We start from the raw sequence: 16,876 nt of genomic DNA, 5'->3' as shown, positions 1-16,876 counted from the left end.
CCCAGCCTGGAGCCGGGCATGTGATAGACTCTCAGTAGATTATTTACTGACCGAAGGAAAACAAGGAAGGAATAAGCAAAGGAAGAGCAATCGAGGAAGGAAAGAGAGAGGGAAACGGAGGGTCTGTCTCTCCCCAAGCTCTCCTGCCTCTCCTTCCTGACCTTAGATCAGAACTCACTCAATCTTCATGGAACTTCCGGTAGGAGGATCCAGGAAGGCTTGGGTTCCCATCTCAGCTCTGCCCACCTGAGCTGTTTAACCTCTCCACACGTCAGTGTCCCCACCCCATAAAATAGGGACCATTATACCTATTTCATGGGGTCACTGTGAAGATCGAATGGACTGGTTTCTGCCAAGCCGCCACCACAGGCTCTTACATGTGCAGACATGCAACAAGCATGTATTCTTTTCCCTCTGGGTTGGTTTCAACCTTCCCACCCCCATTCTGTAAAGCAAAGTCAAACCCTTCAGTGCGCCTCCAACCACATTAGAGAGGAGTGCTGCCTGGCTGGAATGGAGACCTTTTAGGGAATACACTGCCAGCTTTCCATCTGTGCCACAGAAAGTCACAGTGAAAGAGATGCATTTTAATAAGTTTCTTCTAATTATTAAGTCAGTGGACACATATCACAACAGAGAAAGCTACAGTGAGCTGAATGCACACTTTCTAGGTCTGTGAACTCTGGTTTCCTCTGTGGCTCATTGTTAAAGAATCCACCTGCAATGCAGAAGAGTCAGAAGACATGAGTTTGATCCCTGGGTTGGGAGGATCCCCTGGAGGAGGGCACGGCAACCCACTCCAGTATTCTTGCCAGGAGAACCCCATCGACAGATGAACCCGACAGTCTATGGTCCATGGGGTGGCAAAAAGTCAGATACGACTGAAATGACTGAGCCCAGGACAGCTCTGTGAACTTGGGGTGATAACTTGGCTTCTCTGATCTTTTTCTCCTCTACCTGGGGAAAGTTGTCAGAGTGAGGAGAGAGAGAGACAGCAGGCAATTTCTATAGCCAAAGCAAGAGTGATGGTGGTTTGGAGTATGGTGGGATTGGAGAAGATGGAGCCCAGAGAGCAGAGAGGTTCTGAATGTATTTTGTAGGAAGAGCAGAGAAGACTTGCCAATGGATTGACTGTGGGGATGAGAGACAGAGAAGAATCAAGGTTGAATGAAGTTTTCCTTGATAGTTGTGCCATTGACAGAGCTGAGGAAGGCACACATTCAACAAGATAAATATATAATAAGCTGTGCTGGTGCTAAGAAAGAAAAGGGGATTCTAGAGACATTCTTTGGGAAGTGGAATTTAGCCCAAGATGCCCAGTGGAGATGCACTCACATGCCCACCCGGGGGTCACAGGACTGACCCCCCGCTAAGAGTGTTCGGAAGAAGGACATGCCAGGCGTCAGTCACAGCCCTGCACCCCAGCTGCCTCTGCTTCTGGAAAGCTGGTCACGCTAACCTCAGAGGAAATTCAATTGGCCTGGCATAATTAGATCTTCGTGGTCTAATCTAATCTGATCGTTTTATGGGTAGTGTTTTTCTTTTTGATCTTCAGTCCTTTCCCCCTAGCTTTGTTATTTTTCCCAAGCAGCCAAATAAACAAAGTCTTCTCCCTTTGGGCTTCTTGTGTACAAAAATGCTCCTTACAGGCCCCCTTAAAGCAACCCAGAGCCCACTGCCTCCTCCTCCCAGAGATTCTGAGGGGAGAGACTTCTTGAAGAGCCAGGGAAGACAGGGCTAGCAGAGGCAGAAGAACACTTCCCACGGCTGGCATCTCCCCCAGGCAGCACACCCTCCCGCCCCTGCATTTCCTCTGCAGTTCAAGGGGCCCTTCCGAGTCCGTCCTTGGGTCTGGCAGGAGAGCCGGCCGCCTGCTCAAATTCAGACCTGGGAGTTCCAATTTTTCCCCAAATGCCAAGTCAATCTCTGGCCGTCTCTTCAAGGAGGCTCCTCATCTCTGCCAGGCACGGAAGGAAGCTGACCTCATTGAGGTTTCCACGTTCTGTATCCGCCATGGGGTGCTCTTACCCTGGGTCTCGTCTCAGCCTGAGAAACAGGCGTTCTTAACTTCACTTTCATGGAGAACACTCTGGTTCAGTGAAGCAAAGCCGTTTATCCTGTTCACAAGTGGAAGGAGTAGGCTTTAAATCAAGTCCACATCACCTTGTAGCCTGACCTTCACTACCACAGGGACACCTGTTCATCCCCATTTTTGCTTTGCCAACCCCACCCGCTGGCCTTCTGCAGTGATGCTCTCAGTCTCAGCATTCACGGCTTGGGCCCCACGACCCCACAGACCCACAGCCCGCCAGGTGCCGGGGAGCTGGCATTCTGGTCAGCGCTAAGCCCCTGGTCCATCTCTGGGCAATTCCTAGTGGCAGTCCTTCTGGCTGATCCAGGGGGCAGTGCAGGGGAACCCCAGTGAGGGGGACCAGACCAGAACTAAAATGATGTTGTGAAAACCCATCGATGAAAAAGGGTATAGCTCTTGGCAGTGTCATGGACAGGAAAAGTAAACCAGAAAACAGAGGCTTTGGCTCTGCAATTCAGGGCTAGACAGAGGAGCAAGACAGAAAAAAAAAAGAAAGAAAGAAAAGAAAGAGAGAAAGGAAGGAAGGAAGAAGCAAACATAGCTCACAGTAAGCCCCAGGGTCTGTATGACTCCTAAACTTCTCTTAGTGACTTTCTGTTCTGATTTTTTCCAGGTTTAATCGATTACCTTGGGAAATTCGCCCTGTAAAAATACAGGCAGTCGGCTCAGACGGGCATCCGGGCATCCGGGCATCGCAGAGCTAGAACTCAAGTCTGACTCCAGATCCGGTGTTTCAAGCTCAGAGAGTCGGGGACACCTGCCTGTGCTCTCCAGGTAGACTGGCCCCCTTTTTGGTTAGGAATTAGCATTCATCACAGGACAGGGGCTGTGCTTTAGTTTCTTTGTCCTCAAAACATCATTTCTTTATCATGGTCCAGGCTTGGTCCTGATGGTACGTCATCAAAGAGGTAATTACGATCTGTAGAGAGAGAAATGGCCCGTGTTCAGGAAGCATATAGAGAAATCCCACCTGGGGCCTGAGAAAGGGGCCAACCGCCAGGTCTCCACAGTAGGCAGTTTTCTGTCTCTTCCTTGAGAGGCCCCCTGAATTTGGATTCCACACAGCTCTCTCCATAGCTGTCACCAAGAAAGCAGCCAAGAACCCCACCCATGCTTCAGCCCCCCTTCTCCACCCTCCTTCATGTGTGTGCGGGGCGGAGGGAAGGACTACTATGGGAATGTGGGGCCAGGAGGGGTTTATATGGTCCCATGGGCTTCTGGCTAATCTGTGAGGTCACCGCGTCTCCAGAGAGGTCAATCTAAGTAAGAATTTTATAGGTCAGGTTACTGACTCCAGGAACAGAGCAAGGACTATGGGCAAGGAAAAAAGTTCCAGGAAACAATGAAGATTAAAAATGTCCCAAATGAAGGAGAGGGCGGGAGGGAATGGAGCTGAGTTCCTGTGAGTGTGAGAGAGAGGGTCAGGGAGTGGGGGCGGGGGTGGCCCACACTTGCAGCCTGACAAGTTCAAGGCCCCGTGCATCCCATCAGACAGCATGAGTCCGTGCGCCTTCCATGCTTTGAGGACAGCAGACCCGGGTCCCTAGCCAAGTCCTTGGCTGGACTTCCAGCCCTGAGCTGTGCGGCAGAGTGGACAGAGCTGACGGGCTTCAGACTGAACTGCCAGGTCAGGGGCATGGTGCGGGGAGCCCAGGTCAGGGTGGACGGTGGGGCGGTATCTCACTGTACCTAGGCTGCTCCAGTGGTCACCACTGGCCGGGGTGGCAGGGGCCGAGGATTTGTCCCACACGTGCTGGGAGAGGCGCGGTCCCTCTTTTTGCCACCAGAGCCTGTGTTGAGGGGGAGGATCAGCAGAAGCATCTTTCTGTACCTCCAGGCTCTTGTGACCAAGGAAATATTTTGGGTGTGGTATCTCCAGAATCACCATGGCCACTTGCTGTAGGAGGAAGGGGCCAAATTCAGCCGAGGACCCCATAAAGGCCCAGGGGGTGCTTTTGTCTGGTGCTGGAGGAGGGAGGAATGGGATTAAGAAATGGAGAGACGGGACGTGGATGGCGGACAGTTTCCTGAGTCCCCGCTGAGCAAGAGGTCCTTGACGTGGATTTTTCCTGTACAAATTCTATTGAAATAATACAATAGGATGTGATAGGATATGTTACGATACAATACAATACGATACGAATGCATGCGTGCTCAGTCGCTTCAGTTGTGTCTGATTCTTTGCAACCCTATGGACTGTAGCCCACCAGGCTCCTCTGTCCATGGGATTCTCCAGGCAAGAATACTGGAGTGGGTAGCCATGCCCTCCTCCAGGAGATCTTCCTGACCAAGGGATCAAACACATGTAAGATGTAAGATGTCTCTTACATCTCCTGTATTGGCAGGCAGGTTCTTTACCACCTTGGAAAGCTGAGCCATATAATACAATACAATACAATACAATAATTCCCATACCATGCAATCCATCCCTCTAAAGGGTTTCTGGTATATTCACAAAGTTGGGCAACCATCACCACCAACAATATTAGAACTTTTTCATCACCTCAAAAAGGAACAGGGTACCCATTAGCAGTCACTCGCCACTTCCCTTCACCAACCCTACTGAGAGCTACCAATCTAACTACCTCTGTGTCTAGATTTGTCTATTCTGGACATTTGTACAAAGGGAATAATACTATATCTGACTTCTTTCACTTAGTACTATGCTTTCAAGGTTTTTCTGCATTGTAATATGTGTCAGTAATTCATTCTCTTTTTATGGTTGAATAATATTTCATTGGGGGCTTCCCTGATGGCTCATATGGTAAAAATCCTATCTGTAATGTGGGAGACCTGGGTTTGATCCCTGGGTTGGGAAGATCCCCTGGAGAAGGGAACGGCTACCCCTTCCAGTATTCTGGCCAGGAAAATTCCATGGACAGCAGAACCTGGCAGGCTACAGTTCATAGGGTCACAGAGATATGACTGAGTGACTTTCACTTTCACTTTTCAATATTTCATTGTATGGACAAACCTCATTTATTTATTGATTCACCAGTAGATGGACATTTGAGTTTAACTTTCTGGCTGAGACGAATAATGCCCTACCAACATTCACGGGGCGGTTTTTGTATGGATGTGTGTATTTTCCAGTGAATCCCCTGGGCAACAAATAGGTGTTATAATCACTGATTTATTAGGAAAAGTTGCAGCTCAGAGTGGTTAAGTACCATTTCTGAGATGGAAAAGCTTCTTGTGATTGGGTTTGATTATGCTAGAAGGGCAAATAAGAGGAAGTAAGGTGGAATTTCACTTCACCTTTTGCAGGACATTATACACACCAGTGAGTGAAAAAACAAGAGAGGCCTGGGGGGACATGCGTCAGCAGGGCTGCGTGGGCTCCTGACCTTCTGAGGGGCAGGTCTGGTTGGGCTCTGAGTCTGGGAGATGCTCTCCTCATTCTCTCATTCACCTTCTTGTTTCGGAGGCAGACTCTAGTCAAGAGCAGCTCAAGACAGCTGCCAGAGTCGCCTGGCAGTCTGTGAGGAGGCAGATGGGAGGTCTCTGCAGCCTCATCCCCACTCTGGGAGGGTCTCCTGGGATGGGCCCTGCCCATGACAAGAAGAGCCCCAAAGAGAGGAATTCAGCAGGGGCCCAAGGGCGGTTCTAGGGCAGAGAGCACCCGGCTGCTGGCTCTGCTTCCCTCTGCCTCCAGGGCTTTCCCAGAAAGTTCTTGGACGTGGGAGGCTGGCATGCAGGCGTGCCGCCCCATTAATGCAACTCCTGTGCTTGGCGGAAGCCAAGCCAGTGCTGGTAATCATTGACCCTCAAGGCTCCCCCGGGCGGACCCACGGCTTCCTATGGTAGAGCTTTGCCCTCCTCAGCACCTTATGGGAAGCGCAGTGCTACTGCAGCGTGGATGCTGGGGCAGAGAAGCCCAGGATTCAAGGCATCACAGATAAGGATGTGTTGGATCTTTCATTCAACATCTGGCTGTAACTTGAGAGAGAAATCAGAACTGGAGATCGCCTTCTTGAAGGTATTAGTGGCTGGATCACTTTCCAAGTTCAAGGGCCGTCTGAGCTCTTTCTGTTCATCTGTAATAGACATGGATGGGCCCCTTTTTCAGATGAGGAAATTGACACACCGAGACGCTGGGTGGTACCCAGTGTTAGGGCCACAGAATGACTGACCAACTCCAGATTCAAACCCCACACACCCACCTCTTACATCCTGCCTGAAAGGCCCCTCCCCAGGGCTGTGACAGGAAACATAAGCTAGAATATGGGGCTGGAAGGCATCCAGATGCCCCCTCCAAACTCAGTTCTGTGCCTTCTCTTTGCGTGTTTCTTGGTGTGAGGCTGGACCCACAGGAAACCCTTCACCTGTGGTACCGCTTCATGACTACTAGTCCCGCAGGGCCAAGCTCAAGGCATCAGTTGAATTACTCCACTATTTTATGAGGCATTGAGGTTTGGGGTTCTATGTGTTTTTGCAAAAACAAAGTGTACTTTCTTGATGCAGACACTCAGTAAAGCATATTCAAGGCCCCTAGTCCACATAGAATCCATTCCTTTCTGGGCTGGAAAGACTGAATTGATGTGATACCAACCCAAACCATAGAGAACTAGAAGGATCAGACTAATAACAGGGTCTCTGGATACATAATAAATAGAACTCTTGGTAAACATTAAAATTCTTTTATTAAATGCCAGTGCCATTTGAGTTGGGTACTTGAGAGAGGTGACTTAAAAATCATTTTATCACAGATGTGTCTAGTTTTCAGACAAAACAAACTACACATCCCCACAACACACGGACTTGTACAAATCACATAAGTGAGAGGATGATATTTTCATTTGCAAAAATGATTCTTTTCTTTATAAACTATTATATAATATAACATACGCTGCTGCTAAGTCGCTTCAGTCATGTCCAACTCTGTGCGACCCCATAGACGGCAGCCCACCAGGCTCCTCCATCCCTGAGATTCTCCAGGCAAAAACACTGGAGTGGGTTGCCATTTCCTTCTCCAATGCATGAAAGTGAAAAGTGAAAATGAAGTCGCTCAGTGTCCGACTAGTATATTATATATTAATACATATGATTTATATAACATATATAATGATATATATAATTATGGACAGAGGAGCCTGGTGGGCTACAGTCCATGGGATCTCAGAGTCAGACACAACTGAGCAACTAACACACATACATGTATAATAAAATATATTATAAAAACAAAATACATATATAATCATATAAATATAATGTATAATAATTCAGTAAAGGAGTCCTTTAAATGTCTAATATTCTCTGTAATGGGCTACATGGGAAAAGAATCTAAAGAAAAGCGTGGATGTATGTATACTTACAGCTGATTCATTTTGCTGTAAAACCGAAACTAGCACAACATTGTAAATCAACTATAGTCCAGTAAAAAATTTTTTTAAATTCAAAGAAAAAAACAAACACATATCTATAGTATCCTAGTGCATATATCATATGTTACATGACTTACTATATGAAGCAATTTCTGTTCACATACTGTCTTTGTTTTTGACTGCTCAAAACATTTTGGGACATGCGGGATCTTACTTCCCTGACCTGGGATTGAATCTGTGCTTCCCCCCGCAGTGGAAGTGCAGAGTCTTAACCACTGGCCCACCAGGGAAGTCCCTCACATACTATCTTTTGAGAACACCATCTATTGATTTTGGTTTCAGCAAAAGATTATATTGGTTTCCCAGGCGGCTCAGTGGTAAAGAATTCATCTGCAATGCGGGAGACTCCGGTTTGATCCCAGGGTCAGGAAGATCCCCTGGAGAAGGAAATGACAACTCACTCTAGTATTCTTGCCTGTAGAATCCTGGGGACAGAGGAGCCTGGTGGGCTACAGACCATAGGGTCCCAAAGAGTTGGACGTGACTGAGCAGGCACACACTCATGGGATTATATACCTAGACTTGTATAATGATATTTTCATTGTAATGAGTTTCTTTTGAATAGTAATTAGAATAAAAGGCTATGAGACCAGAAATCTCTGGATCCTCTGGATTCTGAAATCTTTGGATCCTTGTGTTAATGTTCAGCTATAGGTTCACCAGACTAGAATCCAACATTTGGGACAGTGACTCTCAGGAGGTGTGGCCCGAGTGCATGAAGGAGGTCTGAGAACTGACATTTTCACCCCATTTGTCCCCTATGGTTCTGGGACAGACTGAAGGGAATTTCACCTGGGATTCTCTAGGGACCCCTCCTCCCTCTAGACAATGACCATGCTTCTTGTGCGTTCAGTTCAGTTCAGTCGCTCAGTCGTGTCCGACTCTTTGCGACCCCATGAAGAGCAGCATGCCAGGCCTCCCTGTCCATCACCAACTCCCGGAGTTCACCCAAGCCCATGTCCATTGAGTCGGTGATGCCATCCAGCCATCTCATCCTCTGTCATCCCCTTCTCCTCCTGCCCTCAATCTTTCCCAGCATCAGGGTCTTTTCAAATGAGTCAGTTCTTCGCATCAGGTGGCCATTGTATTGGAGTTTCAGCTTCAGCATCAGTCCTTCCAATGGACACCCAGGACTGATCTCCTTTAGGATGGACTGGTTGGATCTCCTTATGTGTTACTAGGTATCTTCCCTACTGTGCTTTCACCCCCAGTCTGGAACCCAGCAAAGGCAACTTGGTGGATTCCAACTGGAATCCCAAAACCAGCGACTCTTGGGTCACTGCAAATTCCAGTCACACACGAAGCTTTAAAATCACCTTCTGCACTTCTTTAGAGTCAAGTGGCTTCACGTCCATACAGGCTTCTCAGTAAACAAGCCAATGGACTATTCAGGCTGCACTGTGGGCTTCCTGGCCCCAGAGGTCTTGCTTCAGGGCACCGTTTTAACTGTGCTCTAGAGGGCGCTGTTCGCACGGGATGCCGATAGGAGTTCCTCCACCCAGTTCTTAATGGCCATCGCGCACTTTGCAGAGGCTGTTCTCAATACTGGGCTTCTCTTCATTCATGTTGAGCTGTGCATCCTCACTTCCCCCTCAGTTTATCCTCTCAACTCTGACTCAATCCACGCATACCCAGCAAAGCAATGCCTTCTCTGGGTAAAGTGCAGAACTCCCTGAAGTTGAGAAGATAGACTAAGATAGACTACTTAGAAAATCTTTAGCATAAAAGGCAAGAAGACCCAACTCTGTGACTGTGAGTTCCATGAGTTCCTCTCATCCTCTAGGGCTCTCTTGCTCTGCCCACCCACAGCCCCCAGGGGTGTGTGCTTTCCCTTCAAAACTCTGAGCCAGGCAGAGATGAAGCAAGCCCCTTTAGGTCTTTTTTTGCAGAGCTGAGACATACTAGTGTTTCCAAAACACTTGAAAAAAAAATTTTTTGAAGGACAGCAAGAAAACAAAATTGAAATTGCGCATAAAATTAGTGTCAGCTCCCAAAGTGCAGGTTTCTGACTCCACAGCAAAGGCAAGTTCCCACCGAAGATGGGAGAGACACCTGGCTCGGGGTGGGCCTAACAGACTCCCAGGATGGCTGGGAAATGTCGCATCTCCTGACGCCTCCTGCTGGGTCCCCATCCAGGTGCCAGGAAGTGATGCAGGTCTTTGTGGGAAGAGCGGAATAATCTTAGGATGACCAGCAGCCCTTATAAACTAGTTAGCTAGATAGAATTCAAAGCCTGAACTTGAACATTTTAACTCCTTTTAATAACTTTTTTTTTTTTGCTGAGCCATGAGGCATAGGAGATCTTAGTTCCCTGACCGGAGATTGAACCTGTGCTCCTTGCTGTGGAAGTGCAGTCTTAATTACTGTCCCACTAGGGAAGTCCCTTAATGACTTTTCATATTTAAATTTGGTCCTTCATTTTCACATCCTGATACAAAAGCATGCACTGTGTACATATGTGAGTGTGACTTCTGGAAGCAGTAGAATGGAATCACTAATTGTTGTAAAAGTGGCTTTGTGACCTTCTCTTCTTGTGCTGTTCTGCCTTTGGGGGCATCAATGTCTTCCAGCCAAAGATCACCAGGCACACTGCAGTAGTTGAAAAGGTTGGCTTGTTGCAGCTAGTGAGAACACGCACCTCGAGGAATGGTGAGGAGCTCTGCGTAAAAGAGTTTTAGAAAGCACATAAACAGAATTTGGGCTTAATCTAGGTGATTTGGGAGAGTAAACAGAGCAATACTCTGCTCAGGATTTGATGTTAAGAAGTAGGGGTAATTCCGTGATTATGTTAATAAGTCTCATTACCAAGAAGGAGAGAAGAGTTGGTGTAGGGCTAACGCTAGGAGAAGGCAATGGCACCCCACTCCAGTACTTTTGCCTGGAAAATCCCATGGACGGAGGAGCCTGGTGGGCTGCAGTCCATGGGGTTGCTAGAGTGGGACACAACTGAGCGACTTCACTTTCACTTTTCACTTTCATGCATTGGAGAAGGAAATGGCAACCCACTCCAGTGTTCTTGCCTGGAGAATCCCAAGGACAGGGGAGCCTGGTGGGCTGCTGTCTATGGGGTCGCAGAGATTCGGACATGACTGAAGCGACTTAGCAGCAGCAGCAGCAGGGCTAATGCTGTTATTGGCAAAGAAGCAGTGATCACTCATAGTGCCAGGATTGGGGGGACATTTGGTCGTTTTTGTGGTTTGGACCGTGTTCATGTTTCTGTGTATTCAGACATGATTCTGATGTTGATGTCTTGTGAAGCTGTGTTCAACAGGAGAACACAAGACCCAGCTGTGAGCCCCAGGACAGCCCTCAGCAACAACCAGGCCAAGATGTAGTGCCAGGCTGGCTCCCATCTGTCAGGGGCTGCTTTCTCCTCTTTGACTGCATCTGTAGATTGTCAGTGATACGATCGAATCCTAGTCAATGTCTTTGGTAAGAGAAGCAGAGCATCACCCCTGGTTGCATGCCTCTCTTCAACTCTGCCAAGGAAAATTCTCTCCCTCTCTTGTTCCCAAGGCTTCCCAGATGGCACAGTGGTAAAAAAAAAAAAAAAAAATCAACCTGTCAATGCCGAAGACTAGAGTTCAATCCCTTGGTCCGGAAGATCCCCTGGAGGAGGAAATGGCAACCCACTCCAGTATTGCAGACTGGGAAATCCCATGGGCAGAGGAGCCTGGCGGGCTACAGTCCATGGGGCCACCAAGAGATACAACTTAAACAACTGAACAGCAACAATGACAACAATTGTGTCCTCACCTCTTCAAGATAAGTCTTCTGCCCTGATGATGGACAAATCCTTTACAGAAATGCTAGGTTTTCTATAGGTCTTCTGTTCCACTGGGCAGGACAGGTTCTGAAGTCAGGATGCTTCACAGACATTGACATGTGGTCAGAACCTTTGTCACCCTCTCTCCCAGGAACCTTGTCCCCCACCTGGTTGTCATCTCCCCCAACACTGCCCATTTGATTCTACAGAGCAGACCCTAAGTAGCCTGGCTTGGTGACGCCTGATTAAGCTGCTGTGCATGTTTAAATTTCTGAACCAGTAATAATGGTTGCTACTATTTATTACATAATTGCTATGTTCTAGGAACTTTACATATGGGATTGCATTTAAAACATATGACAACCTTTGAGAATATTTTACAGCCGTTTCACAGGCGAGGAAGTTGAGACTCAGTTAGCCCAAGTGGCTTGCTGAGGTTGCCTGGCCATCAAGTGACAGAACTGGGGTTCAAGTCCGTGTTTGCACTTCCCCGAGATGGATTTCCTCCTCTTTCCTGCTGCCTTTGCTTCTTCCCTGTGCCATGAACATCCTGCACCAGGGCTCCCACCCGCCCTTGATCCCCATGCGTGGCAGATCCCTGCAGTTATTCAGGGAATGATGCTGGACCGGTAGGCCCCAGAGATGCCCATGGAAGGCGATGGGCCTTAAGAGAGTACCAACACTCCCAGACCCTGTGATTCCCTGGCTTTTGTTCCCAACCTTTCTTCTGTGGAAAGAACCAGGCGCCCCGGATAGTCTGTGCCGCATTCCCACTCTGAACACAAAGGATGAGGTGGTTGGATGGCATCACCAACCCAATGGACATGAGTTTGAGCAAACAGACACGTGGCTTCACAGAGAAGAGGGTGTGTATTCCTCACACGGGAAAGGTGAAGTGCAGCCTCAAATCAGGCCTGGAAGTGTCCTGAGGCGCATGACCTTTCACATGCCTATGAGGCCGGAAAAATCGTTTCCAATGGCCTTGGTAGGTTCTGTGTAAGAAGAACTCAGGCTGAGCCCAAGTGAGCAACCTGGTAGAGCTAACGATATCTGAGGTGACTTCTCTGGGAATACTGAACAGGAAGGCAACGATGCCCTCTGTCAACAATAGTTCTAGATGTCAGCATCCTGGGAGCTGGCTGACTGGACTCTCCTTAGGCACTGAAGGTTTGCAAATTTAGCTGGGTGGCCATCCTCCAACAGCTTGAGGCCGTTTTCATAGAAAACAGGAAGTTCTCTGCGGTACCAGTCAGATGCATTTTGTGCTGAAGAGTATAAACTTGACCTTTAGCCTCTTTTATCTGCTCTCTTGTGTCCTCAACCCCTTCAGGGCAGCAAAGGTGCTGCCCTGCAATGATTGGATAATGACTAAGTTACTCTGTATCCCTGAGCAACTCCACAGTGGGAACTGTTGCCTCTTTTGCTTCCTAGGGTAGCACCTGGCAAGTAGTGAGTTCAATCAGTGGAGAGTTTGCTTGATTTTATTAAGAAGGCAGAGACCTTGGCCATAATCCCTTTCCGTGCCCTGCTACCCACAGGTCCTCAGGAAATGTTGGTTCATGTGGTTGGCCGGCAGGCTGAATCCAGTGAGAATGAAAGTTGCTCAGTCGTGTCCTACTCCTTGTGACCCCATGGACTGTAGCCCGCCAGGCTCCTCTGTCCATGGAATTTTCCTAGCAAGAATACTGGAGTGGGTAACAGTTCCCTTCTTCAGGAGATCTTCTCAACTCAGGAATCGAACCCAGGTCTCCCACATTGCAGGCGGATTCTTTACTGTCTGAGCCACCAGGAAGCCCGGCTGAATTCAAGCTGTCAATTTTCATGGAAGCTTGAATTTCTTCTCCAGCAACACTGCAAAGGGTCTAGAGAAAGTTACTGGACTTCTGTTCTCAGGCGCCACAGCTTCTATTTTCTACCTCTGATAATCTTGAGTCTCAGGAATGTCCTGAGGGAACCCAGACTGTGTGTGAGCTGAGAGTGGTTGGACCAAAAGGCAGGCAACAGCTCTCTTTTCATCCACAGAGAGTAGTGACAGCCTTTGTAATTCTAAAGAATTCTATTGAATACAATAGAATTGTAATTCTACTATCACAGAAGCGATGTCTATTTTGCCATCTTCTCTCGGGTACAGTGGCTGCTGAGCCTTCTGGGGTGAGACAGAAGCAGCATTATATCAACCATGGGGAAACCCCCAGCTCCCAATGGCTTCTCCTTAGGGGGTTGCCTGCAAAAGAACAGCCTGGGTCCTGGCTCTTTGTCATCCAGGAGCCCAGAATGCAGACACCTCACTTAGAAGGCAGAGGGGTTTGGTGACCAGGGTTGTTGTATGCAAATGAAGCCTGTATTTCTATGGAGAAAAGGAGATGCAGGAGGAAAATGTGTTTATCTTCAAAACTTTGCACGGTTGTTCCCCAGAAAAGGATGACACTTACTTAGAAATATCATGAGTGGTCCTTGAGGCAGAACTAGATCAGAGTTCTTGGTATCAGTTTCTCCTCTAGACGAGAGGAGGTATAGACGAGAATATCTCGCAAGGCACACGGGCGCTGAGTGCACTGGCCCTTGCTGTCGGCCAGCCAGGTGTCTCCCCCAGCTCTCTGTCACCTATGTACCCAGCAATTCTTTCAGTTCCTCTGTGCCCCTGCCCTGGTCACAAACACAACTGCAGTTACAGCGCACAGAAATGTCTCTTCCAAATTATGGTTGGAAGGGGAACCATGTGAGTGATGGCACATTCATCACCTTTGCATGCATTGTCTAACTGACTTCCATTCAACAAATATAGAGTTCCTACTATGTGTGACTGTAAAGCCATGTCCAGGCTTTGGGTCTCCATGGCACTTCTCTGCCTTTCAAATAAGATGCTCCCAGAACATCTGCTACCCTGGCAGGTATCATACTGTTTTTGATGGTTTATCAGCTCATTTGTATCTCCCACCTCGACTAGAAGCTTCTTCCAGATGACAGGGACTGTATCTATTTGGTAAAGGATTGTCTGGCACACAAGTTAGAATTCACACATCCCTGCTGCTTCATTGTTGTTCAGTTGCTCAGTCGCATCTGACTGTTTGCGACCCCATGGACTGCATTATGCCAGGCTTCCACGGCCTTCACTGTCTCCCGGAGTTTGCTCAAACTCATGTCCATCGAGTCGGTGATACCATCCGACCAACTCATCCTCTGTCACCCCCTTCTCCTCCTGCCTTCAATCTTTCCCAGCATCAGGGTCTTTTCCAGTGAGATAGCTCTTCCCATCAGATGGCCAAAGTATTGGAGCTTCAGTTTCAGCATCACTCCTCCCAATTAATATTCAGGGTTGATTCTTTTAGGATTGACTGGTTTGGTCTCCTTGCAGACCAAGGGACTCTCAAGAGTCTTCTCCAGCACCACAGTTCAAAAGCATCAGTTCTTCAGCGCTCAGCCTTCTTTATGGTCCAACTCACATCTGTGCTACTAGAAAAACCATAGCTTTGACTAGAGGAACTTTGGTCAGATAAATCAATTAATGGACACAAAAGTGAGTTTTCTGTTGGTTGAGGTATTTTCACAGGGCGTGGATGCCCATCTAGGTGAGAGCTTCAAGCAGAGATGAGCCCTTTGGTATTATAGAAACCACATGACCCTGTAATTGCTCATTTACTGAGCTCACTTCCCCCTTAGATTGTGAGCTCCTTGAGAACAAGAACAGATTTCTATTTGTTTTTGAAATCCTACACAATAAGCATACACTCAATGTTTGGAAAGTTCATACAAAGTCTGTGTTTTAAAAATGCACTGTTGACCAAAAAAGAATGCTGGAGCCCTGAAGAAAAAAAAAAAAATGACAATAATATAATCCACTTGCTTTGCCAGGCCATTAAGAAGACCTTGGTAAACATTAGCTAATGGACAGCCCTATGCTTGCTATTAAGATTTACTGATTTATTAGAAAGTAACCTAGAAACTGTGCATGTTGCATAATCTGGGGCCAATCTCTAATAATTCAATAGTTAAAAAAAACACATATTGGTTCTGTCTAGGGTGGGATTAAATGCCATTGTCTACTCAAAGGAGGATGTGGGCTGTGTATAATGAGTCTGCCATGAGAAAGATAGGGTTGGTCAGAGGAAGAATTTATCCTGTATTCTCACATTCTCTAGGTATAATTCCTCTTACTGTTTGAATACATAAATCAACAGCATTGACTAACTCAGTGCATATACAAACTACTTTCAGTAAATGCCAGATTTTACAAGATCAATCCAACAATAAAGGCTGCTTTTAAATCTCAGTTTCTTACATAACAGTGAATGTTGTGTAGAGAGATTAACGGGGTATCTTGTTGCTTCCTGGTGTGATCTTATTTTTGTCTTACAAATCTGTACTTATCTTTGTCTATATTATCCGCCTGTATGTTTGTGAACGCTTGGAAATCTCAGTATCCCAGTGTTTCTGAGATAGGCTGGGAGATTGACAATAACTGATTGTTTCTGGTGAAAGGCATCAGGCACAAGCTAGGAGAAAGAGCGAGAGGGCTACAGAGGGTGGCAAAGGAGAAGAAGGAAATGCTGGAACAGAATCCATGCCTGCTGCTCAAGGACCTTAGCTGGCAACTCGTCATGTCTTAGCATGACGGTATTCAAGCCATGTGACGTCTGGGAAAAAAACACATACCCAGCTTGGGGCTTGGCCTGAGAACAACCAATTGCCTTAGTTTAAATCGCACAACTCCACTATCAAATTAACGTTTTAAGGCTAAAACAAATTATCATCTGTTCACTGGCCAAAGCATACATTAAATTAAGCTGGGTTTAGAAGAAATCAGCCTGCTTACGGAGACCAACTCCCAAAACTTCTTCCTTGCTTTTCTCAGCAGTGGACGCTTCAGGACGGAATATGTTTAAGATGATGTTGGTAAGTGCAGGCCATGTGGGGAAAGCTTTTTAAGATGGTTGCTTTTTGTCTGGCTCTTTGCATGGCCAGGCAGATAATATTTTTTTAGGAGGGCAAGCATGGAAACCCCAGCTTATCTGAGAGAGTAATCAAGGGGGATTCACTCACTCTACAGAAATACTCTCATCAAAATGAAAATGAATTTAGGTGGACCGGAAGGACAAGAATGGTTAGGCAGAAAAACTCAGAGGTTGGTATGTTAGGAGCTACCACTGGAATTATAATGCATGACAAAGAGGCTGTGGATTTGACTGATGAATGTTTACTTTAAGAGAAGTTATTGTTTTAGGTGAGATCTCAGATGGTAAAGCGTCTGTCTGCAATGCAGGACACCCGGGGTTCAATCCCTGGATTGGGAAGATCCCTTGGAGAAGGAAATGGCAGCCCACTCCAGTATTCTTGCCTGGAAAATCCCATGGACCCGGAGCCTGGTAGGCTACCATCCATGGAGTCACAAAGAGTCGGACACAACTGAGTGACTTCACTTTATACTTTGTACCAGATATATATTTCCACTCTGTTTGGATGGTTTTACTGCCTCAGCACATAGAGGAATGAAAAATAATCTACCATTCTCCAATTTATGAATATTACTTTAGAACAGGAGTACTTAACAAACTAAGTGCATGAGCTGTGAAATTCCAGATGTTCAAGCTGGATTTAGAAAAGGCAGAGGAGCCAGAGATCAAATTGCCAACATCC

At 47.1% G+C, this 16,876-nt stretch overlaps 1 protein-coding gene across 3 annotated transcripts in view; it reads left to right on the top strand.

Moving 5' to 3' along the window:
- KCNJ1 (potassium inwardly-rectifying channel, subfamily J, member 1) overlaps positions 1 to 16,876 on the top strand; it is a 32,965-nt gene that overhangs the window by 10,198 nt on the left and 5,891 nt on the right. For 2 of the 3 annotated variants that reach the window (XM_010844683.1, XM_010844684.1), the window contains one exon: positions 2,706 to 2,866. Coding sequence is in view for 1 of the 3 variants with exons in the window: in XM_010844682.1 (XP_010842984.1) it covers positions 16,118 to 16,135 (18 nt within the window). In the remaining 2 variants the exon portion in view is untranslated. Of the gene's footprint in view, positions 1 to 2,705; positions 2,867 to 15,272; positions 16,136 to 16,876 lie in introns of those variants that run through there. The other variant, XM_010844682.1, reaches the window with a different exon arrangement.

This window comes from Bison bison, unplaced genomic scaffold (genome assembly GCF_000754665.1).
Source record: "Bison bison bison isolate TAMUID 2011002044 unplaced genomic scaffold, Bison_UMD1.0 scf7180017864205, whole genome shotgun sequence".
Classification (NCBI taxonomy): domain Eukaryota; kingdom Metazoa; phylum Chordata; class Mammalia; order Artiodactyla; family Bovidae; genus Bison; species Bison bison.
The sequence above is the reverse complement of the archived record's forward strand: the minus strand, read 5'-3'. Positions and strand labels throughout refer to the sequence as shown.